At 35.5% G+C, this 24,579-nt stretch overlaps 1 protein-coding gene across 1 annotated transcript in view; it reads right to left on the reverse strand.

Moving 5' to 3' along the window:
• Positions 1 to 24,579, reverse strand: part of PTPRR (protein tyrosine phosphatase receptor type R) — a 241,976-nt gene that overhangs the window by 197,089 nt on the left and 20,308 nt on the right. The window contains exon 2 of the mRNA XM_081059302.1: positions 19,717 to 20,006. Within this exon, the coding sequence (XP_080915428.1) occupies positions 19,717 to 20,006 (290 nt within the window). The remainder of the gene's footprint in view (positions 1 to 19,716; positions 20,007 to 24,579) is intronic.

Consider the following 24,579-nt stretch of genomic DNA (forward strand, 5'->3'; position numbering starts at 1 on the left):
ATCCTCAGACCATCATGATTTTTTAAGGGAGAATTTTAACAATGACAACTACTCAAAGGATGGGGCAAAAGGCAAATATGTCAGAATTGCTCATGACAAGACCTTTCTTTCCCACACCAACCTGCTGTCCTGACAAAGCTTATGATTAGTGGTGGATTACAAAAAATTGCAAGAGCTTGGGAAAATTCTCCAGGGCCTTCTTAAAGCTATGTCTCTACAAATTTGGATCCTACCTTCAGTGCTGATTAGCTTTGCAGGCCTAGATAAGTTACCTGTTGGTGACATAAATGATCTTCAGTTTCCTCATCTGTAAAATGAAGATAGTGATGCCTCTTTTACAGACTTATAGGTATTATAACTAGTGTTGTTAAGTGTTGTTAAGTGTAATTATTAGACCTAACTATTTGTATTAAAGGAGGGAACTAAGATGGTTACAAAATTCAAATGGTAAAAATTAAAGACATTACATAAATAATTTCAGAACAAATAAAATATACCAGCCATTCTATCCATTGCTTGATTTATCAAAAAGATAAAAAGAATGAAAAGATCAATTAATTTATCTTTCATAATAGCACCTCATTTGGGATCTAAAAAAATGTCCAAGTTTACCATAACAATTGATGAGTAAGTCAACACAAAAAAAGATGGAAACAAGATGGCAAAAGGATTGGTCTAGTGTCGAGAGTGTTATAGAATATGTCTTCTTATCAACCAATTGCCCTATTCCTACTTGAGGCCTAACCCTACTTTGTGCTTTTATATATAACCATATATAGCTCATAATAACTCACACTGTATCTAACAAACATTGATCAAAATGAAAATAAAATATAAACAATGTGCACTAACCAGAAAACAATTGTAATTAAATAAAGTCCCATGACTAAACATGATTGTGTATGTTTAATAGGCCAGGCTCTCAGCCTCCTAAAATTAATTAACTCCCTAATGAAAGTTGTCTGCTATCAGAATAACCAATTTACTTTTTTCAACAATATAGCCAAACCAGTTTTCAATTAAGATTCAAAAAGCCAAGTCCTGATGAGCAAGGAAATCATAAATGATTTACGAGCATCCTACTTTTATGTAATGTTACATCTATTATTCTGCTTTAATCCTCTAGCATGCTTTTTAATTCATGAAAAATTAATGCCAAGGCTATTTTATAAAGATTTTGTCCACTTTGACGGTAGCTATTCCAGGAAGCATATTCTAAAACTAAGAATGCACTCTTTTCAAATTTAGCAAGCTGATTCCTAAAATGCTCAATTAAATTTTAATAGTTTCTTTTTGTTTAATTTACATCCTTTTCAGTCCAATAATTTTAATGAACCAATCTTCTTGCTCTATAATAGGTTGAAATATTTCCCAGGTATTTTCATGCCTTTTTTCCCCCCATTCAGAATTGAAGACTCAGGAACACCTGCATGTTGGAAAACATTTATCTCTTAAAACTGTTGAGTCCCAATTCTATTCAGAAAGACTTGCTGGGGGTTTGTAGTGCCTGAAACCGTGAAAACTCTTGGCTTCCTTTGTTCTTCACTTTGACAACACTGCTACTCCACAATCCCACCTTCATTAAATTCTACTGTCAGGCTAGCCTAGAATCCTGGGTTAAGGTTATGTTCCAGGCAAGTTTTTTAATAATGAGGAACAGATAGCCTCTCTGAGTAAAAGGCAGAAAGGAAAAGCTGTAAAGATACAACAGGTAATTTCATAGCCATTCAAAAATAGCCAAGCCTCATGTAAATTGTATTAGGAACTGAGATTCTCCTCCATCTCTCGGTGGCTGCATTATTTCTGCATCATCATCTTGCATGTGGCCAGACTGGGAGCCAGTCCCTAAACCCTAGCAAGACCCATTTGCTCAAACATCTATTGCCAGCTTTGGACAGACTGTTTCTCTTGGTTTTAGTTCTTAAAAGGAAAAAACCTTAAAGGGCTAGGCTTGTTTCTTGGGAGTGCTCTTCACAAGAGGCCATGTCACAGACTCCTGGACAGCTAAGGTAATGGTGTCCTTGGCTTAGGAATCTTCCTATGGTCCCATCAGCTGTAGCCAGGAACAGAAGGTGACATGATCAGTATGATTGCCTTTTTCAGGGCTTGTGGGAGGGCAGCCACCCACAGTGAACTTGTCTCCATCAGGATTGCAATTGCTACCTCATTCACAGATGCAACATTCACCCATAACTAAGTTCTCATAAATGTTAGCTATTGTTGTCAATCATTTATTCATTCATTCAACAAATGCATATTAACGACCCACGGTATGCCAGCCATTTTCTGAGACTGGACATAATGATAATGAAACTTTTTATTTGGAATAAAGGAGATTCTAAATTTTAAGATACTGATACAGTACTTATGAGACAGTTCTAGGAAGAGAGAAAGGATGGTCACTTTCCAGATGACAAGTAGAAAATTGTTCCTCCAGTGAAATGGCAGGAATACTAAAATGCTAATTAGGAATGTTAGGCCCAGGTGTTAATGGATTAAGGCTGGGAGTCAGGCCTCAAAAAGAAATACCCAAAGGAAAGATCCAATCAGTCTGTAAATGTTCGGATGATGCTGGCTGACAAATTTCATTCTCTGCCTTACCTGGATACCTAGGAATTAACACAACGTTTTCTAGTATATATAGAGGAAGTTACTATCCCTGCCAAATGATCTGAACAAATGTTCTCTAATATTCACGTTAATACTGTGGTTTTTGAATTATGATTATAAACTCATATACTTACACTATAGGGTCCAAGCAATTAAAATAGGGGTAATTCATCATCAGACAGTGGCAGGGACTAAGGTGAATGGGCAGAGTGCATATTTAGTCTAAAGGCAGAAGCCATTATGCTACCATTTGAAAATATGGTACTGTGATACCAGATCTCCCAATTTTAAAGAAATACTCGAAATGCAAATTTTTAAACAAAATTCTTGATTTAAGAAAAAAGAATGCACTGAGGTCTAAATATATCTGGTGCTGCCTCCAGTTTGAGTCTACCAAACAGCAAGCCCTGTTTGACAGTGAGGAGTACAAATCAACTTTGCCCCCCACACTCTTGCCTTGATGTGGTACACATGGGGAGAACCGGGGATGCTGTGTTCCAAGAGATGCTGGGGGGTCCTAAGCTGCCCCAAATGGGGTATCATGACCAGTGAAGCAATCACCAGGGCCAGCTGATTGTGGAAGGCTGAATAATAGGTCCTCAAAGATGTCAACATCCTAATCCTATGAATGTTACTTTACATGGAAAAAGGTACTGTTCAGATATGTTTAGGTTGGGTATTTTGAGATGGGAAATTATCCTGGATTCCCCAGGTGGGTCCAGGGTAATTACAAGAGTTCTCACAAAAGGGAGGCAGGAAGGCTGAAGTCAGAAAGAGAGAAGGACATGTGATGATAGATGAAAAGGTGAGAAGGAAGCCATTGTTAGAATGCAGCAGTGAGCCTAGAAGCGGAGGTGGCCTCTAGAAACTGGAAAAGGCAAGGAACCAGTTTCTCCTCTAGAACCTCCAGAAGGAACTGGTCCTGTGGACATCTTGACTTTAGCCCAGTGACACTGATTTTGTACTTCTGATCTCCAGAATCACATGATAATAAATTTGTGTTGTTCTAAGCTATACTACGTTTACGGCAATTTGTTGCAGCAGCCATGGGAAACTAATATAGCAGCACAAGACTTCCCAACAAGCCGAGTATCCTCTTCTGGCTCGAGAGAAGGTGTGGGGAAGTCAGAGAAGTAACTTTATCACTAGACTCAGCCCATGAATTTCACAGCTCCTTGGTCCAGAGAGAACCTACTATCTATTAGAAGGCACTTAACCTTCCCTGCGTGAATAATTTTGCTCCTGCTAAGAGCCCAGGAGGATAGCTGCCAATCATCTGCAGTCCTGAGCAAACAGACCATTCCAAAGCCCACAGATCAGAGGGGACACCCACATGGTGGAAAATTTACCATTTTTAAAATCAAGTGAGATCAATTCTTTGTGACAACCTCCCTGAGCCTTGATGACTTTATCTGTAAAACAGGAAGAATAATGCCACGTAGAGTTATGAGATTGAGGATGAAAAACCTCTACCATAGTGTTTTATGTATAGCAGGTGCCCAATAAATGGTGGGAAATGTTTTTTGGTATTCTTGTATTGTTACCCTTTATTCTCTAGGTGCCCCATTATCACAAGATTCAGTTTCCTACATATCCTCAGTAAGTTAGCAGCTCAATGGGAACAAAAACAACAAAAATCTTTAAGTCTGATCTTCATGCCTCATTCTCTCAAAGAGTGGGGAAACAGACGCTTCGCACACTGTGAAAATGTTACATTTAAAATACAACCTCCTGTCACAAGAATGTCGGGAGAATGAGAAGCTTCTAGAAAAGTCCACTGTCCTTAAGCCATCCTGACAACCATCATGTCCAATACACACATTGTGTTACTAATGCTCGTTAAAGAAGGGCTTAATTATCACAGCTTCAGACTGTGCTCTTACGGCATTCAGCAGCCTTCAGGCTTCGCAAAGATGCACACTGACATTTCCACCAAGGTTTTCACAGTATTACCACATTAATTGAGCAGAAGATATGTCAAGTGGCATGAATTAACTGGCTTGATCCTGAAAAAACAGGTAAAGGACACAAACAAATTTTGAAATAGATTAAAAATGCAACCAACCACTGCGCTGTACACCTGAAGCTGAAGCTGAATAATATGGAATGTGAACTATAATTAAAGATAGATAGACAGATAGATAGATAGACAGACAGACAGACAGACAGACAGACAGACAGACAGACAGACAGACAGATAGATAGATAGATAGATAGATAGATAGATAGATAGATGATAAATAGATAGTCACGGGATGTGGAGTACAGTATAGGGAATAGAGTCAGTGGAATTGTAACACCTATATACTACGTCAGAGGGGTAGTAGATTGGGAGAGGGGGTTATCACTTTATGAGGGGTATAAATGTCTAACTATTACATTGTTTTGCATACCTGAAACTAATACAAAGAAAATACAACCAATACTTGGGATACAGAGGTTTAGTAGACTCTGAGATCCAAAACCAGCATCACAAACCCAAAGGATTTCAGGAGTAAAGGAGACGCAGCTGCCAATGGCTGCCCCTGTGAACCCAGGTTGTACTGTAGGCCCTGCTTCAATACATTCCCCTTCAAACCCCCGGGCCAACAGACTCCTCTGCAGATTGACTTCAGCTCATAGACTATGAGCATGTCACCCCTCTGGCTAATGGATACTTGGCCAAAAATTCAACAGCAGTAAACTGAGCCTGAGAGAAAAGTAGAATACAGGAGCTGTTTGTCTTCACATCAGATCACCCTCACTCCTACTCCAACCTCTTAGGAGTCCACCCCTGTACTTTGTACTTGGACTGCTCTGCTCAGATCTCCCCCAGCCCCTGGCCTGACTTTGTCTGCTTAGAGGCTATTTCAGGCCTACATCTTTCTTTTTCTTTGTGGGAAAGAATTATGTATCTGAAGACTCATTTGTTCCTTTAAGACAAGGCTAGGGAATCTATATCTAGCCCCTTATGTATAGCAATATACATTATCATGCCTGTATCAATAAGGCATGCTGTACAAATAAATCTTTCATTGGGAATATCTGGAAAAATTATATGGGGAAACTTCCAGTACCTGACTACTGTCTTGGATATCAAGACTTTATTCATCCCAGACATCATGGAAATGCAGTGCCATTATTACAGTAAATTATTCTCTACTGGTGGAAGGTTAGACTGTGACAAGCTACTAGAGTATATATTTTTGAGCAGGGAATCTCATCACCTCAGATCACACCTTGGACTCATTCCCAAAAGGAGTATAACAATGGTCAGTGGAGAAGGCTAGAATTGTTTAGAGGTGACAATACTAGTTTTCAGAGTGCCTCATGTGAACCTATATTTTAAAAGATAGACTTCATCTTTCTGAACAAAAAGACAATGAAAATAAATTCAGTAATTTTATTTACTTATTTACTTTTTATTTATTGGGGTGACAATTGTTAGTAAAGTTACATAGATTTCAGGTGTACAATTCTGTATTACATCATCTATAAATCCCATTGTGTGTTCACCACTCAGAGTCAGTTCTCCTTCCATCACAATATATTTGATCCCCCTTACCCTCGTCTCCTACCCCCCACCCCCCTTACCCTCTGAGTAATTTTATTTTTTAACTCTGCATCGTTGGGGCCCAAGGCATATTGGCATATTATTTCTTATTAAAGTTACTTGAAAAAAAGCTTATGAAAAAAAGGCACATTGATCTTCGTCTCCTTGAATGAAAGAAATAACTCTCCCTGGTGAAAAGTACCCTCTTTGCTCCACAGGGGCTGAGAGAGACATCCTTATCGCCAGAGTTAAGGAATTCAGTGTCTAAAAGCCTGTAAAAACAAAACTTGTCACTTTTTACTAATTTACTACCTCAAGCCCTCATTCTGTTTAGAGTCTTCACTAATGAGCACCCAAAACAAAGTTTTTTCATCCTTTCAAGTCTTCAAAAGTTTATTGGTTTTTTTGTGTGTAAACAGTATTAACATAAATAGCCGCCTGCTTCGGTCATTTCCCTGAGCATCATTTAGGATCTCTCACATGTGACATATTAAATTGGTTTTTCTCCTGTTAATCTGATCTTGTGTCAATTTTATTATAAGTCTAGCCATAAGAACTAAAGAGAGGTAGAGGGGGCAATCTCCCCCTCCCCAATAGCACTCATATAAATTTTTCTCAAAGATCATGAACAGAAATGATTAGAGTAATATTAATTTTTAAAGTTAATTTTATTTTTAAGGGTCATTTAAAATATGATTATAAGTAGGATTTATGTTCAGATACACCTTTTGTGCTTGTAAAATCAGTTACTCTTACTTTTATATAAAATCATATAATGGCACATAACATAGGATCCATGAACAAAGGGGTGTTCACTACGTAGACACTTGAAAGGGTCTGCCTGCATTCAAAGACTGGCTCCAGGGCCTGGCCCGTGACATACTGTCCATTTTAAATGTCTTTCAAAGAAAAGATGGCAGAAACATCCTGATGCCTACCAAGTCAATCATTCCACTCTTTTTAAGACAAGAGTAGAGGTGTGACAATGAAAATCTCTAAATGAGATGAGTTCAATAGTGGGGCCTATTCATAGACACTAACTCAATAAATGGTAGCTATTATAATCTATCCAGAGATTTCTGATGTTCCTACTAGAAGAAATATAACAGAAAATTTTAAAACAATTTTTTGACACCTGACATTTGTGCATAACATAAATATTTCAAAGTGTTTTCATACACATCGATTCATTTGACGCTTACTAAAATTCCTGTGAAGGAAACAGGAAAGATGTTAATATCCTAATTTTTCATAAGAAAAATGAAGATTCAGATGATCTGACTCAAAGTTCTTTGATTCCTGATGAGCTTTTAGTCTCAAGCAAGCCGCCTCATATTTCTGGGCCTATTTGCAAAATAAATGAGTTGGACAGGTGGCATGGAAGACAACTTTCTCTGCTAGTATGTGCATCATTTGGAGATCAAGTAGTTGGAACAAGACAGGCTTCACCATGTGGTAAACTGATCAGGCTACCAACTTTCTAGGAGTTGGAACTGAACTTTAAGATTCACAACCTTCTGTCATTGTCCAGACATGATGGAACCCTGAGAGAACAATTTATGGCAATCAAAATGCCTAGGAAATCTAGGTGTCCAGTGATTTCATTTACAACGAGAAACAATTATGTAGGAATCAGAATTCTTAGTGAACATTTCATTGGAGTATTTTCACCCCGAAATGAATAAAGATGGATGGGACACTTAGTCTTAAACAGAACTTAGCTTTATTGAGTCTAAAATCAAAGCAAAGGAATTTAAATGATCAATGAAAAGTCCATAAGAAAACTGAGGGATTTTCTCACTGTGAATAAACATATGGAACTAAAATATTTACAAGGTGTGACAAAAAACCACGAATCAGCATTTTCTAAGTTAGTGATTTGAGGTTAGAAATTTTCTCTGTTATGTAATAAGTGGGTTCTGAGCCTATTAACCCAAGTAGACTGACAATGGCATTCAATGGTTTTAAATAACAAAAGCCTTTTAACTACCTCTTATTAGCGAGAGACAACCTTTTGGAAGGGAAATTTTCCTTAAGAGCTAAATGATTACTAAGACATCAAGCTAAAATCATAAATGGTACTGTTTGGGACTTCACTGGGAGTCCTAACTGATGTTTACATGTTTTAGCAAATGTAGTCCTTTGGTTTTAAAGGCCAAACTTTTCAAACATATCAGAGACAACCAAGTAGGTAGGGTGGAGGCATGGCTCAGGCCTCCCCTCGGATCAGGCATAGGCAGCGACGTGAGATCTCCAGAGGGGTCAGGAAACTCACACAGCTCACACTGCACATACAGAAAGACAAGTGATCTGGAGTCATCCAGAAAATGTAAGCTACTCTTGGTAGCTTTATTTTTTCAAGAAACTAGAAATGCAAATTACTGTTATTTTTGGGGAAACAAATCCAGCTATACATTACTTCAACCCAGCAATCTCACTTTTGGGAATCTATTCCATAGAAAGAAAAGCACTAGCATGTAGCAGCATATGTACAATGATATTCTCGTAACATTATTCATAGGACCAAATATAAGGGCAGGAAGTATGTGAATTATTATTGATAGAGGAATGGCTGAATAACTTTTGGCATAACCACACCATGAAGTACTACGCACCATTAAAAATAATTAGTCATGACTATTGATTAGAAAAGTTTTCTATGAAGTATCATGGGGAAAGAAAGGGGAAACAGCAGAGAAGTGTCTGTATAATATTATATCATTTTTTGTGGAACACAGATATATATGTACATTCTTGTGAGCGAGTGTGCATGTATGTGTGCATGTATCTGCGTGTGTATGATTATATGGGCATAAATAAAATAAGTGGAAGGATACACATTAGGTTCTTAGTATTAATTCTTTTCAACAAAAGAAGATGAACTGGATAAAGAGAAGGAGAGGGGAAGAAAACCACATAAAATATTGAACAAAAATGACTGTAATAAAAAATGAAATGAATTTCTCACTTATGCATTAGTTTATCCATATATAAAGAAACTAGAGAAAGATAAATGAGAGAGTTAAATCTTCCTTATAAGAATGACTGTGATATATTGTTCAGTAGAAAAAAAAAAGACAGTCACAAAATGTTGTCTTTTAAAGGAGGATAATACAAACATTTGAACACAAAGCAATTCAACTTTTGTATGGCAAAAGATACTATTAAAAAAACAGAGAAATGACAGCCTAAGGAGAAAAAAAAAACAATTATATACCGGGGTGCCAAAAAATTATATTCACATGACTTTTATTCATCTTTTGTTATTGTATACATTGTTACAATTTTAATACAGTTATTTCCTTTCTTAAAATGTGTATACATTTTTTTGGCACCCTCTGTATATAACCTATATGACAAAGAAATTATTTCCCAATAAACAAAGAGCTTCTACAAGTTGTTAAGAAAAAATATAACCAACCTGATACACAAGAATAAGCAATGTGCATGAGAGGAAATGAAAAAAAGAACACACATTAAAGATGCTCATTCTTTTTCACTGTCATGGAAATGCAAATGTAAGCAATAATGAGATACAATTTTCACTCCTCTAATCAGCAAAAATTAAAAAGAACCACTACTAACTGCTGCTGCAGAAACTCTGAGTCAGTCAGACACTTTTATATATTATTGATGGGAGGGCGAAAGGCTACAACTTTCCAAAAAGCAATAATTTGGTAATGTAACAATGAAAATAGTCTTGGGGTAAATAATCTCTTTTGAAAATCACTTATTCAAATATATAAAACATATAAGTGAACAAACAATACATGTTTACATATATATATGCAGATATAGTATATATGTATATCTGTTCCTCTTTCTCCAAGCATATATATGAAAGATGTTTATTGCAGCAATTTTTTGTGGCAAATATAAAACACATACACAAAGAAATAAAACTGCAAAAAACATGGATGTATATTGAATCTGAGGACTACTTTAAGTAAGTGTAGAATACACAAACTTGAAAATTATGTAGCTATTTAGAAGAAATAATCAAATTTCTATCTAAAGACTCTGAAGCATATTTATGACCTATTATTATTTTAAAAAACCAAGTTGTGGAATAAGTATGACTTAATTTTTAAAACAACAATAAAATCTTTATGTATAGCTAGAATAGAAAAATGTATAATGTAAATTAAAAAGATTTACATCCCTACATAATTACAAAGTTAAGCTTCAATTACCTAGAATATGTATTTATGTGTGTGGAATGATTATTATTTGATCTTCCCTAGTAATTTTGAAAGAAATTGTTAGGTTATTAATACATTATTAGGTTATCAATAAATTATTCGGCATTCTGATTAATAATACCTTAAGAAAAGTATTCTTTGTAACAGTAGCTACTGACAATACAGGTGATAGCTAATGTTAAGATCCTAAAGGCAATCAATACATTATTTCATTATTGAGATGAAAATAAGGAGTTGCATCTGGGAGCAGGAGATAAGAGGTGAGCATAGAGCAGGTAAGCACATTCTAGCTGATGGAAAAGATGGTTAGGCTTTTCAGTAGATAAAGTAGCAGGTGGACAGTTCACAAGAAGATGGCCCATGGTAACATGAAAAGCTACCAGAAGGTAGAGGTAGGAATGACTGTGAAATATGAGTGCACAGACAAAACAAGTAAGAAGGTTGGTCTCCAGCTTCAGAGGAACTGAAGTGCTAGTTGGCTGACCAAAGTGAACGCTCAGGAAAGGAAGATGATGTCAAGAGCCCAGGTAAATAGCAATGGAATATAAGCAGGGTTTTGGTCAAGACCATCACATGTGGCTGTGTGGGCTATGTGAAGCACAGCTCTAAGGGATGCTGTTGGCTTAAACTACAGGTGAAGGGTACCCCCTAGATTTGTACAAGGCAAGAAGTCCATTACAGTACTGGGATTTTACCCCAAGATCAGAGATCAGCAGTAAAATTGATATTACATCATCCATCACCACCATGGTTGTGACTTGACATTACAACAATGTGTTAACACTTTATAAGACAAATTCACTGATTCTAGAAAGAATCAAAGGAGGTAGTCATGTCAGGTATTACAATTTCCATTAAAATGAAGAAACAAAGACTCAGAATGTTCATTGTGCCCAAGATCTCAAAGGTAGTTAGTGGCAGAACAGGCACGTGAACCTAGGATGTCTCCTAAAACCATTCTGTTCCCGCTGTCTTAAACTGCTTGCATTGGGAATGAACACTGGTCCCTGACATTGGGATTGGGTTAAGATTGGGGCCTACTGAGCAGTGAGCCAAACACATCATGATACACATTGTAATTCTTTCATACTAACTATAGTTTCTTATTTCTCAGACCCAAAGGGTAAACAAATTCTCCCTGTAGGGGGATTTCCCGCTGTGTAACATTCAAATTCAACTTGTCCATACTGATTGCTATTTTGTCACGGTGACTATTTGTTTAGACAGAACAAGGTACAGAAAGGATTTGTGCCAGCTTACAAAAACACATATAATACAAAATAAAATTGAATAAAAAAGTAAGGAAACGAGGAAATTGAATTAGGAGGAAAATGAGTGAAGAAAAGAAAACATCCAGCTAAGAATGAAGTTAGTTCACAAAACAAACAAGGCCCCTCAATAAAGTTCTCTGTATTTGCTAGAGGTAGGCCACAGATTTGGCTCTCAGCTTTTTAGCAGACAAGAGTCAGAGAAAAGCATGATTCACAGCATTTAAAAGATATAATTATAAACCAATCAGGGGCTCAGGAGAAATACAAGTATTCTTCGTAGTAAAATTAGAAAGATATATTTTTCCATTGTTCCATATAATGCTAATAATAGCCTCCAATTTTTATAAGGATCTGACTATCTGTCAGGCATGACGCTCAGTGCTTTTAATGCTTTATCTCATTCAATTCCTCAACAATTCCATAGGATGGATATTATTAGTATCACTTTTTTACAAATGAGGAAACTGAAATAGAGATGTTAAGTCACTGCAGGAAACACAGTTAGGAAGTACGTGATCTGGGATTCCAACACATTTTTGCTGACTCCAAAGTTATTCTTCTACCACGTGAGCTATACGTTGATTTAATCCCTAAATATCCCTGATTATCCAATAGAATCACTCAAAATCCAAAATAACGTAGTTCCCACCACTTTCTTCCTGTCACTCAATTTTGTTTTGCTTTCTTCACTGTACTAGCCACCATCTGAAATTATGTTTAATTCTTTACTTATTTTATATAGTCTTTTCTCATATTAGAATGTGAACTACATAATGGCAATGATCTTGTTTATCTTACCACTCTGGTATCCCCAGAGTCTGCTTTACTGCCTAGGACACAGGAGGCACTCAATAATATTTCTGAATGAATGAATGTCTCAAGGAGCAAGGATTGGGTGTCCATTGAAAACTTTTGCATGTCTGAGAATTCAGTTGCTCCTACTAATTCTTGGTTCCTTGCAGATATACTGATATATTCTTCCAGTCTCCATGACTTACTTACGCTAGTTACTCACCAGAAATATTGTTTCCTATAACTTGGCTGTTTTTCATAATCCAACGTGGCATAAACTTGACTTTATTCATTTGATCTTATAATTTAAAAAAATAGAGTCCTTAAGAAACTAGATGACACTATCATTTGTCACACATGAAGAAATTTTTAAAAATTTATTTGCACCCCCCAAACAAAAAGATTGATGATTTTTAAAATCCTACATTCAAAGAATTTGCCTAGTGGCCTGTTCAATATGGATTTTTTTTTTCTTTTGCTGACCAATATTTCTTGCTTAAAAAAATAGCAACAACAGACTGGTTCTAAAAAGGAGAGAAAAAGTACCTTCATGGCTTAAAGCACAAAGAACCAACATGTACTTCTTCTGGTTAAACACCTGTCTACTTACCGTGTTTTCAGGCAGGAAAAGTACCTAGATTTTTAAACAATGCAGTATCACTAGGTCAGTAATGGGAGCATGAGATAATTTAGGGGACATTCTGAAATACAGACACACAAACACATATCGAACCCCAAGAGATTCAGAATAACTGGGGTGGCACTAATAAATGCTATCCAGGAAAGCTCAGAATAAGACAGATTCTTCATCCTGATTGTCTTGATACATATCTCAGTGTTCCCTAAGGCTCTCTTGTGGTTTCCAGAGAGAAGAGCAAACAAATCTCAAACACTACTCTTCCTGCAATCTTAGAAACTGTCTCTGAACATTTGGCCTATCCTTGAAAAGTGTGTTTTTTTTCTATTTTATTTGAAGTTATCTGTTGCTAAAGCAGCAACTGTATGCTGCACTCATTGTTACCACTGAGTAAGCTTCATAACTTTGCCCAGAGAGAGACTCTTCCAGAGACTTTTCACTCCTATGTTTTCATTAAACAAGAGAAAGGAAGACGTTGTTTCTACCATCTAGTTACAGGGATCGTGTTGAGAGAACTAAGGCATTTCCTAAACGGTGCCAATCCCATCATGCTCAGGTGGGGCCAGATGCTCAGAAAGCCCAATGGAATTATCCATTAGCAGTTAGATTTTAAGGCAGAGCATTGTATAGTTAAAAACCACAACCACAACCACAACAACTAAGCATGATTTATAGATATTTATGATTAGAGAGAAATAGAGAAAGTAGGACGGAAGGAAGGAAGGAAGGAAGGAAGGAAGGAAGGAAGGAAGGAAGGAAGGAAGGAAGGAAAAAAATTAAAAAAGGATAAAATCACTCACAGAGGCTACAAGAGAACAGTTCTTAACAATTGGAAAATCAAAGGGCAATTTTTAGACATTTGACAAGTAACTATTTGCTCCAAAGAGAACACGTCCTCTTTGTTTATCAGCAGGTCCCATTTATTTTTGCATTATTGAGGAAATTTTGGATTAAAAAAAAAGGTTTTAGGCTCTAGCATAAAGACAGAGCACTTTCTTTCCATCTTCCTCAATGAAAACTCCTGAAATTGAACATTTTATATGCTCTTAACAAAATATCCTCTTTTTTTGTCCTGCTAACTTCTTTGGATGTTTTTAATATTTCCCTTGTTTAACATTTACTGTCTATGGAATATAAACATAATTTGGCTTAGTGAAAAAAAATCTCATATTACAATTATATATAGAGTTCATAAAGAAAGTAGTTTCCCTTAAGAGCAACTCACTAGATTCTCTCAATAATATTAATTAGGCAGTTGCAATGAAAAGAATACTATATTTGCTATATTCAACATTTATTTCATCTTCTCTGAATTAGCTGCCTTAAATCATTGACTGTGTTGGGAATATAAGTCAATACATAAAACCGTAAAATCTATTATACAATAAAATTATAGAATTTTTAGCAGCTATAAAAATGATGCTGTATAAAGATAATGACATGAAAAGGTAAGTAAAAAATTACAAAACTTTATATATACAGAGTCCATATTTTATAAAAAAGTATGTATGACTATATATACATATATATGACTATATATAAAGATAAATTAAATATAAGTATAAATGTAAATATGAATATGAACATGAATATAAATATACCAGATAGTCACTATCAAGATGACATTGTTATCTAACAGTTAAGGGTTGCTTTTGTTCGTTTTCCTTCTCTATATTTCTAAATACTCTAAAACAGTATGGAAGTACATTACTTTGGGAATCAAAACAAGAATATTACTAAAATATTCTCTGTACATGAGGATAGTCAATGTCCAATTAGTATGATCATTAATTAAACCAATTATCCTAAGACTTCAGTCATCTTAATGTTGAGTTGAAATGATCCAAAACAAGCAGCTGTACTAAGGGGTCCAATGTTGAAACTTCACACAGCCATTGCCTAAGCTTGACCCCTAACATTTCCAGCACGTGTTTGAGTATCCTCCTTGCTGCTTGAGTAGCTAGGAATGGAGAAAAGCAACAGATGGCGATAGTTCTGACTGTCAGGATGCCAAGTTCAAGAATAGAGTTTCTACTTGAAGACTATTTTTCAGGGGTACAATAATAACTAGAGAACCTAAGCACAAAGCTTTCCACAATGCAAATGTTGGAGATAAAAGGAAAGGTGATTATCTAAGATCTTATAGTTTAACATGAAGCATTTAGAGTAAGTTAAGAAAAAAGCATAAATTTAACCAAATTTCTGAAGTAGATTCCTAAATTTCTTCTTCTGAACTTTCTTAAAAATAAAATAGAATTTGACCCTATAAGTCATTTTTTATTATTGTTTATGGAATGGCCATCATGGAACTTTTACCTTTTACCCTCTGGCACCAAAATTAACATCTTGCTACCAATAAGTGTATTTTCAGAGGATAAAAATGAACATTATCATGAGCTTAGATAAAATGTAATTCATAAAGTTAAATTTTCTGTTGGGAAAATTTGCAGTACTTTCCCGAAGCAAACCAAATGACTTATGGTAAAATGTAAAATGTTTGAGTTTTGAAATCAGACAAATCTGGATTTGAATTCTGCCTGTAGCACTTATTATTAACTGTGTAACCTGGAGAAAGTTACTGATTTGGGACTTTGATTTCCTGTCTGTAAATTGGCATCTAATCATAAGTTTTTTTGATGCTTAAAAGTTCTTTACGACATAGCTTCTTCCACCATTACTATATGGTTTCAGCACACAGTGACTTATACTGAAGTTTATAGGTAGAAGTACATAACAAGCATAATAGAACAATTCCCCAATTTTGCTTTGATTGAAGGTTGTGGTACCCAAATTCCAAGATAGTCCTCAATGATTCCTGTCTCCTGGTATTCATTCCATCTGTAGTCCCCGCCCCATGAATATGAGCTAGACTTAGTGACTCATTTTTAATGAACAGAATAAAGTGGAAATTATGGTGTGTGACTTGGAGACAAGGTCATACAAGGCAGTATGGGCTCTCTCTCTTCACATACTTGGGGGAAGCCATGTTGTGAGCAGCCCTGTGGAGATTTTCATGTGTTGAGGAACTGAAGCCTTCTGCCAATAGTCATGTGAGTGAATCCTTCAGCTCAGGCAAGTATTCAGAGACTTAGTCGTGGATGACAGCTTGACTGTAGTAACCCCTGACGCAGAACGACACAACTAATCTGCTCCCAATTCCTGACCTTCAGAAACTGTGTGACATCATATTTCTTGCTTTAAGCTGCTAAATATTGAGGTAGTATGTTATGCGAAGAACTAATACAAAGAACAAAACCCAAATGACAAAGTTGCTTAGGGTCTATAGACAAAATGCCATTTTCAAGGAAGACAGAAAAGATGTTTCTATAATACGACTGCATTGATTTGAAAATCAAGGAAAAGAATTACAGGTTTGATTGTTTTAACAAATGGACTGCCATATCAGAACATGGTAGAGATTTTTTTCTCAGGCTTTTATACTCATTCTCTTTAGGAACTTGGGGCAAGTATCCTAGACTATATTAGAAGACATCCAAATCACAACTTATATTATACTACACTGTCTTACATCCATTTAGCATTTTGGACTTGGTTATTTACTATTTGACCTTAAATACTCTTGACACGTTATAATTCATAATTTTTCCAAAGCCTGCATTTGAATCACACTTTCTGAGTTTGCCCACCATGAGCAAGTCATTTAATTCAGGAATAAGTCTACACACTTGCTTCCCCTATAGCTCAACAAAGCCTTCTCATCCCCCACCATATAAGAAGTCACCACTGAGGAATATACATGCTATAGTGGTTTTCACAAACTTGAGATATTCTTGGGACATAATGTAACATGTCCGATAGACTGCACAAAATCATAGTTCTTTCCATTGGAAAATTGTCTAGGTATTAGGACATAGCTCAAGCACCTTAATTTTCTTCTATGTTAGAATGAATTTACTGCTTATTTGAGCCACTGTTTAGAGTATGACCTTTCTCATCTATTTTGTACAAGAATTATTTTCCCGAGGCCAAGTTGTAAAGCTTCACATCCTCATTTTTTCTTGAAGGGGCTATTATGTCTTAATAAAAACTGAAGTCCAGAATCTCTGATTTAGCAAACATTTAGCTGCTATCTGGCATCTATCTATTCTATCTTTGCTTATTAATAATGTCCCTTCTATATTGAATTTGTACCGAAATCCTAATAACAGTTTCTTAATTGAGCTTCTGGAACATAATTAGCATTCTTTGGGATAAACATTTTAATTGTGCTGTTCTCTCCTTGGAATAAATAAACTGCAGATTTTCCTGATTATAAATGATAGAAGAAAAAGGGGGGAAAAACTCATTTGTGGAGAAATGCTCTTATGAAATGTTTTGTGGAGGCAATTGGGGAATAGGAAAGGGGAGGGATGCATGCATCTTTCACGTCCCAGTTAAATTTCTCATCCTCAAACTCATTGTCTTAATGATGTAAGAAACGAAAGAGAAAAAAAATATATATAGAAGGAGAAAAAAGTGATCTGTCCCACTGAGCTAGGAAACCTTAGACATTACATATACGATTTGGAGGTTGGAAGTGGCTTTTTCCTCTAGCTGGAAAAAAATCTCAATAATTTCCCTAATTCAGGACATGATGCTTATTAATACTGCTCATTTTGATAGAAATTAAGACACAAATAATTCCTTGGTACCACTGCAATATTCCTCAAGCAAAGTAGTCTGTGTGTGTGTGTGTGTGTGTGTGTGTGTGTGTGTGTGTGTGTAATACATATACACTCTAGCCATACAAACACACAACAATTGCTCCATCAAAGTCATTTAGCCACCAGAATATCTCCGTTTCATCATCTATGAGTAAACTTCATACCTAAATCTCTTTTCTGGATAGAATGAACCTTCAACCCAGCTGATATTTGATTAAATGTTTTTTTGAGGAAGCTGAACATTATTGATTTATTTAAAATAACCCCACTTACCAGGTTTTCCTGCTAAATCACTGCATAAGTAATGTAAATTGATTACAGGAAACATTAGCACTAACAATTGTTGCAAACTATCATAGCCACAGAATGGTTAGAGATTAGATCAAGAGAGATTAGGGAAAGCTAATGCAGCAAAATCACCTATTGCCTCCTTGTAATCATGACCCAAAAGAAAAAGCATAGCTTTTTCATGAATCTCCAAACCACAAATAAGCTAAAAGTGAAATGACATGCCGCAATTCCTCATTGATGCCTTTCATCCTCCATAACATTAAATTAACTAGACAGTACATGACATTACAAGAGAGAACAAACCTCCTGAACTGTAATTCACAGTGTCTTTAGGAGTTGATGACTATGGCATATATATGATGGTCACTAGAGGAAATATCTCCCACAAGCCCTAGCATTAACACAGACATATCCAGCTACAGCTACATCATTAACATCATTTATCTTCACTGAAGAGACAGAGTACATGGCTTTCACCTTCAGAACATCTGTTACTCATGTAAATGCAGAAAATTTGTTGAAGTATTTCAGGAGGCCAAATGACCCACAGATTTTCTCTTAACAAGAGCTCATCTTGTGTTCTCAATTTATGATTTTTATTGAATTACTGACATTTCCCCTCAGACATTTCTGAAGCAAAACCAGAGACTCCATTTCATTTGTCTCTATTTCTAGATACCCCAAATGAAGACTGAATCATAATAAATATTCAATGCATGCTAGCTGAAAACATCAATGAATGGATCTTTGGTTCTCAATACTAAGTAAAATGTCCAATGTGTAGCAGATAAAAAATAAAGAAAAGGAAAAGAAAGCTTGTTAAATTTAATTACATTTGCTGCATAGAGAGATTACCAAAATGCAAACATAGTTTTATTAAATTATCGTGGCCTTAAAAGTCAACATATTTGATTATATTTTGGGGGCAGAAATGCAGTAACAACCATTTAGCTACTGATTTATAGTTTTAATGTGGATCTTCCTATTGTGATTTTAAACTTGAGAGGGACCATAGTCTAATTATCAACCTCGGCATGTATTTAAACAATGATACCTCCACAAATTAGGAACCTCTTGCTTGGGTTACATACCCTAAGAATACAAGCAATGAGATCACTGCATTGTTTTGATTAATAAAGGGTGATTTTTGTTCACTGATATTAGGAATATTACCCATCAACTACGCCCAGACCATTTTATTTACTCCAGTGACAGAAAACTACCCTCCCCCTACAACACCTCTTCCCTTTCAGTGGACTCTCTATTTCTTAACATTTGAGTCAAGTGACCAGAAGATCTTTAATAAGCATTATTTATTTACATAAACTAAGACTAACACCTATGTGTTTAAAAGAGATAATCACAGAAGGCAGCAGGCTCAGTACAGGACATGATCAGCTGTAGCTATAAGGCCCTCCTAAAGCAATTTTTAATTTAAATATGTAGTAAGCACTACATGCACCATACCCTTTGCTGTGCACAGAGGATACAGACAAGGTTTCTTATTTCATGGGCTTACATTCAAGAGAAAGCCAGCACACAATAATCAAGTAACAAAAAAGAAATATCAGAGAATGAGAAGTGTTGTGGTGAAAAAAAAAATCACTGAGATCCAATGATATCTATTCACCATTAATTTTTGTTATTTTTTTCCCCAACATCAACTGAAAGGAAAGCACCAGCATCAGCGTCAGCATCAGTTAAGTGCAATACTTACCACCACAATGACATTTGCTGCTGGGATTGGAAGGTTTTCCACGTCAAGATCTTGACCAGCCACCGCCAAGAGATTGAGAGATGGGTCATATGCAGGTCTAGGAAATGCTGAATGAACAATTTGGTGGCGTCTGCTTATTTGCGCTTCAGAAGAGAAATGCTTATATATCTTTTGTGGAGCTATATCCAGGCTTTTCTCAATGTCTTGTGAATGGTGATAAATGAAGGCTGGCTTCCCACTCTTTTTATGATGAATTGCCAAAAAGTGATCATTATTTCCTGAAAAGCACCCTGAAAGGGGAAAGAAGCAGAAACAAAAATCAAAGACTTTATTCTGTAAGATGATGGGAAATATCTGATAAAAAGACTTGCCCATGCTTCAGAGGCTTTAAGACTTGTGAAAAATGCAGATCAGTTAGTCTTCGTCTTTTTTCTCTGCCTCATTATCCCCAACAAATAGAACACACTTGGCGGTATGGAGGTATCTCAGAGACTTGGGTGGACAGAAGTGGATGTTGTTTGAAAATGTCCTATTTATCGGATATTTTAATACCATTTAGTCAGGAGTTCCCTTCTTTTTCTAAACCCACAGTTACAAGACCTTGTTGGGCTTCTACTCTTGGATGTCCTATCTGTTGCTCAAATGACAACCATTTATATCATAGTCAAGTTTCCTTCTTTTTAATCAATAGCATTTCATACAATTCTTATTTCATACTTATGTTATCCTAGTTATATTATAGTTAACTATGTTTATATTTTTAAGTGCTTGTCCAATATTTTAAGCCCACCGAGGACAAAAATTTGAGTATACTTATTGTGGTAGCAACTTCCAATTGTGCAACAATATGCATTCTCTCCTCCTTATTTCATAATATGGTTATCCAGAGAAGTAATACATTCCCCTTTATTTCTTCTGTTAGGTAACTATCCACTGAACTGAACAACTCTATTTGTCATTGGGCACAGGAGGAAATATAGAACATATACATAAGAATCAAAAGAATATCACTCATTCAAACACCAATTAGAAAAGCAAACTTAAGACCTTCTATATAAGACGAAAAGCAGAGCAAGCAGATCACAGCATAATGATGACACCAACACAGTGCTTAGTACCCCAGGTAACCCAGGTTTTCCCTTGGTATGCCCATGGCAATAAAAAGCTATTCATAGAAAATTACTTGCCTCTTTTCACAAGAATTTTTCCTCAATCCCTCACTATTATTTCCTTTTACTTCCCATATCTTACAAGGAGCTTCAAGTCTTTTTTGCATGTTAATCTTTATTCACATGTCCATTTCAATAGCAGTATCATGGCAGATAGAATTCTCATACTACTAAAGATTATATTAGATAAAATTAGATTAGATTAGATTAAATACCATGTTTCCCCGAAAATAAGACCTAGAGGGACAATCAGCTCTAATGCGTCTTTTGGAGCAAAAATTAATATAAGACCTTATATTAAGACCTGGTCTTATATTATGTTATATTATATAAGATCCAATCTTATTGTAAAATAAGACCCGGTATTCTACTCTATTCTATTCTATTCTATTCCATTCCATTCCATTCCATTCCATTCCATTCCATTCCATTCCATTCCATTCTATTCTATTATGTTATTATATTATACCTGGTCTTATAGTAAAATAAGACTGGGTCTTACATTAATTTTTGCTCCAAAAGATGCATTACAGCTGATTGTCTGGCTAGGTCTTATTTTTAGGGAAACATGGTAGATTAAATAGGTTCCTCCTTTTTGGTAAGAGGGCCAATCCTCAACCCTTGGGTTGCCAAACCCAAGTTCAGGCAAGGATACAATATGCCTTTCCCCAAAAAACGTGCCTTCAAATGAGTATTAAAAGAGTCCACTAGGGTAAAAATAGTATGTCCATTTTATTTCTTAACTCCATGGCAATCACGTCATTGCTGTTCCTCACAATATCATACTAAGTTTGCTCAGAGAGGAGAGAGGAAAGTGCTTACCTTTCGGAAGTATAGAAACTCTTCTAGGACACTACAATATCATCCAGTGAATTACTTTTAGTAAAATACTAAATGGACACCTGTGGTCAGAAACTTAATAGGCACCTAAAACATTTTAGCACCATTCTCCACTACTGTGTTCCGAATTTCATAATAATATTACATCGTTCCTAATAATGATGTCATTTCCAAATCTGAGGAACTCTTATTTTGTTTAGAGAAACAAAATTTACAGTTATTTCAAAGTCATCACTGTCCAATAATCATCTTTGAAAATTATAGCTTGATTGCTTAAGAAAAGTTACAGTCTATTTGGCGTATTTAGGAATTTTCATGAAATGTAATTGTGATTTAAATGATCTGAAAACCTAAAGTTACTGATACTGAAGATAATTCCCAAACTGTCTATAACATCATAAAAGAAAGCACTTGAGCTGACTAAGACAATCACCGGTCTTTATATCCCTAAAGGATATTGAAAGCATATTGGTAAGACAATTGCTGAAGATGCTAGAAATACATGCTGGTTACACAAGGCTTGATGGAGCGCAAGAGCTATTAAAATTATCAATTCCTCTACTCTGGATTCACTGTACTGTGTTTCTCCAAAAATAAGACCTAGCCGGACCATCAGCTCCAATGCATCTTTTGGAGCAAACATTAATATAAGACCTGGTCTTATTTTAATATAATATGAGACCCGGTCTTATATATTATACTAATTATATATATATGTATATATATACATATATATATATACTATATATTATATACTAGTATATATTATACTAGTATATAATATATACTATACTATATACTATACTATAGTATATACTATATAGTGTATATAGTATATAGTATATAGCATATAGTATATAGTATATACTATACTATAATATAACACTGTGTCTTATATTAATGTTTGCTCCAAAAGACACATTGGAGCTAATGGTCCGGCTAGGTCTTATTTTCAGGGAAACACGGTATGTATTAAATAAGAAAGAAAGAAGCAGCTTAGAAGATCAGAGAATGAAGAGCTGAGAAAATAACATAGTTATCTTCCATCTTTCTTTTTATATAGTGTCAATCACAGCAAACCTTTTCAGAGCCACTTTATTTAAATAGAATAGATGAGTCCAGTTAACAAATGTCTCCTGTTCTAAAACGGGTGACAACAATCTAATTCTAAGTGCAACTGAAATATAATGAAAACTTCCCAGCCTTATACAGTTGTATGTGTGAAAGGACTTAGTTCTATCTTTTATCCTTGAGTAATGAGAACCAAGTCGGCCGCACAATATTAGGAACCTCATCACAGCCATTAGGTAGGAAAAAGTTTTTCAAGGTGTGTTTAGATCTATGCATCAGAATCACCTGGGATATTAAGATGCAGATTCCCAGATCCCAGCCTTGAACTACCACAGCAGAATCTCTGGAGATGTAGCCTAAGAATCTGGATTTTTAAAAATTAAATTTATTGGGGGTGACATTGGTTAATAAAATCATATATATAGGTTTCAAGTGTACAGTACTATAACACATGATCTGTAAGTTGCATTGTGTCCTCATCACCCAACGTTTAGTCTCCTTCCATCACCTTCATAATCAAATTCTTCTCAGATTCAAACTCTGAAGTTCGAGGACTACTGAGCTAGTGTCTAGACTTAGTTTTGTTTTCCCAATCTTCAAGTGCCACCTCTCTATCACCTCTTTCACTTCAACATTATGAATATACTCAAGTAAACATTTTAGAAATGTTAAGATTGAGATGCTTGCTAAATATCAAAGTGGAGATGTTGAAATATAAGTTGGATAACTAAATGTGTAGTTCATGGTTGGAGAGAGAGAGAGAGAGATTCATGAGTCATCCAATACAGATAAAATTTAAAGCTAAGTGACTGATAAAGAGGGAAGAGAGAGAAGAGAAGGTATATAGGACAGAGCACTGTAGAATTACAATATTTAGAGTTAGGATGAAAAGAAACCAGCAAAGATAACTGAGAAGGAATGATAGTATAGTAGGAGGCAAACTAAGAAAGAGTGAGTTATGAAAATATAAGAAAGAAAACATTTTGGAATCTGTATAGGGTTTTAGAATGGTTAGTATATATCTTGTCAAATATACTCATCTGCATGTAAAATAAAAGCACTTTTATCAAAGAAGTAACATTTACATGAGAATAATCAGTTTTGATGGTCATAAAATTCCACAATTGAAATTTCATTCTAGATATGACCTTGCTAATCTCTGAAGAGATCGCAACAAAGGAAAGAGAAGTGTATGAAATTGCAGTGTTAAGTTGGAGTGCATTATGATTCATCATTTCAAATTCAATATTGGTCATTCCTGGTTGCACAAGATAGAATGGCCTTGTATATACCCTCAGAGAAAAAATGCTCGTATTGCAAGTGTTTAAATCAGTATCAGCAATTTATGAAAGGAACAAAAGGATGAAACAATAATCTCTAAAGAGACCTGAACAAGTGAACAATAAAAAAAGCAACTTTGTTCTCTAATCATTTTAGAATTCATTTTGTGAAGGGACAACTATTGTTTTTTAAGCATTGCCATCTTCTCTAGAAAGGAGATATATATGAATAACATCAGGGAAGTCTCTTGGGAATTTCTACATGAGAAATGAGGCTCTCATTTGATTTGTAGATGCCTCTCAGGAAGCGTAAAAAATACAAAGAAGTAACAGTGAAAGTTTATATAGAAAATGCCTATTAATCGTATTGAGAAAGGAAAGAAACATACTTTTTAAAAAAGCAATAAATTAAGAGGTAAGGGACCTAGATTCTAGTTTCAGTTATCTCCCTCCCCCCTCTCATGGATGTGAACTTGAGCAAGTCTCCTCATCACTCTGAGCCT

This window comes from Rhinolophus hipposideros, assembly GCF_964194185.1.
Source record: "Rhinolophus hipposideros genome assembly, chromosome: 9".
Classification (NCBI taxonomy): Eukaryota; Metazoa; Chordata; class Mammalia; order Chiroptera; family Rhinolophidae; genus Rhinolophus; species Rhinolophus hipposideros.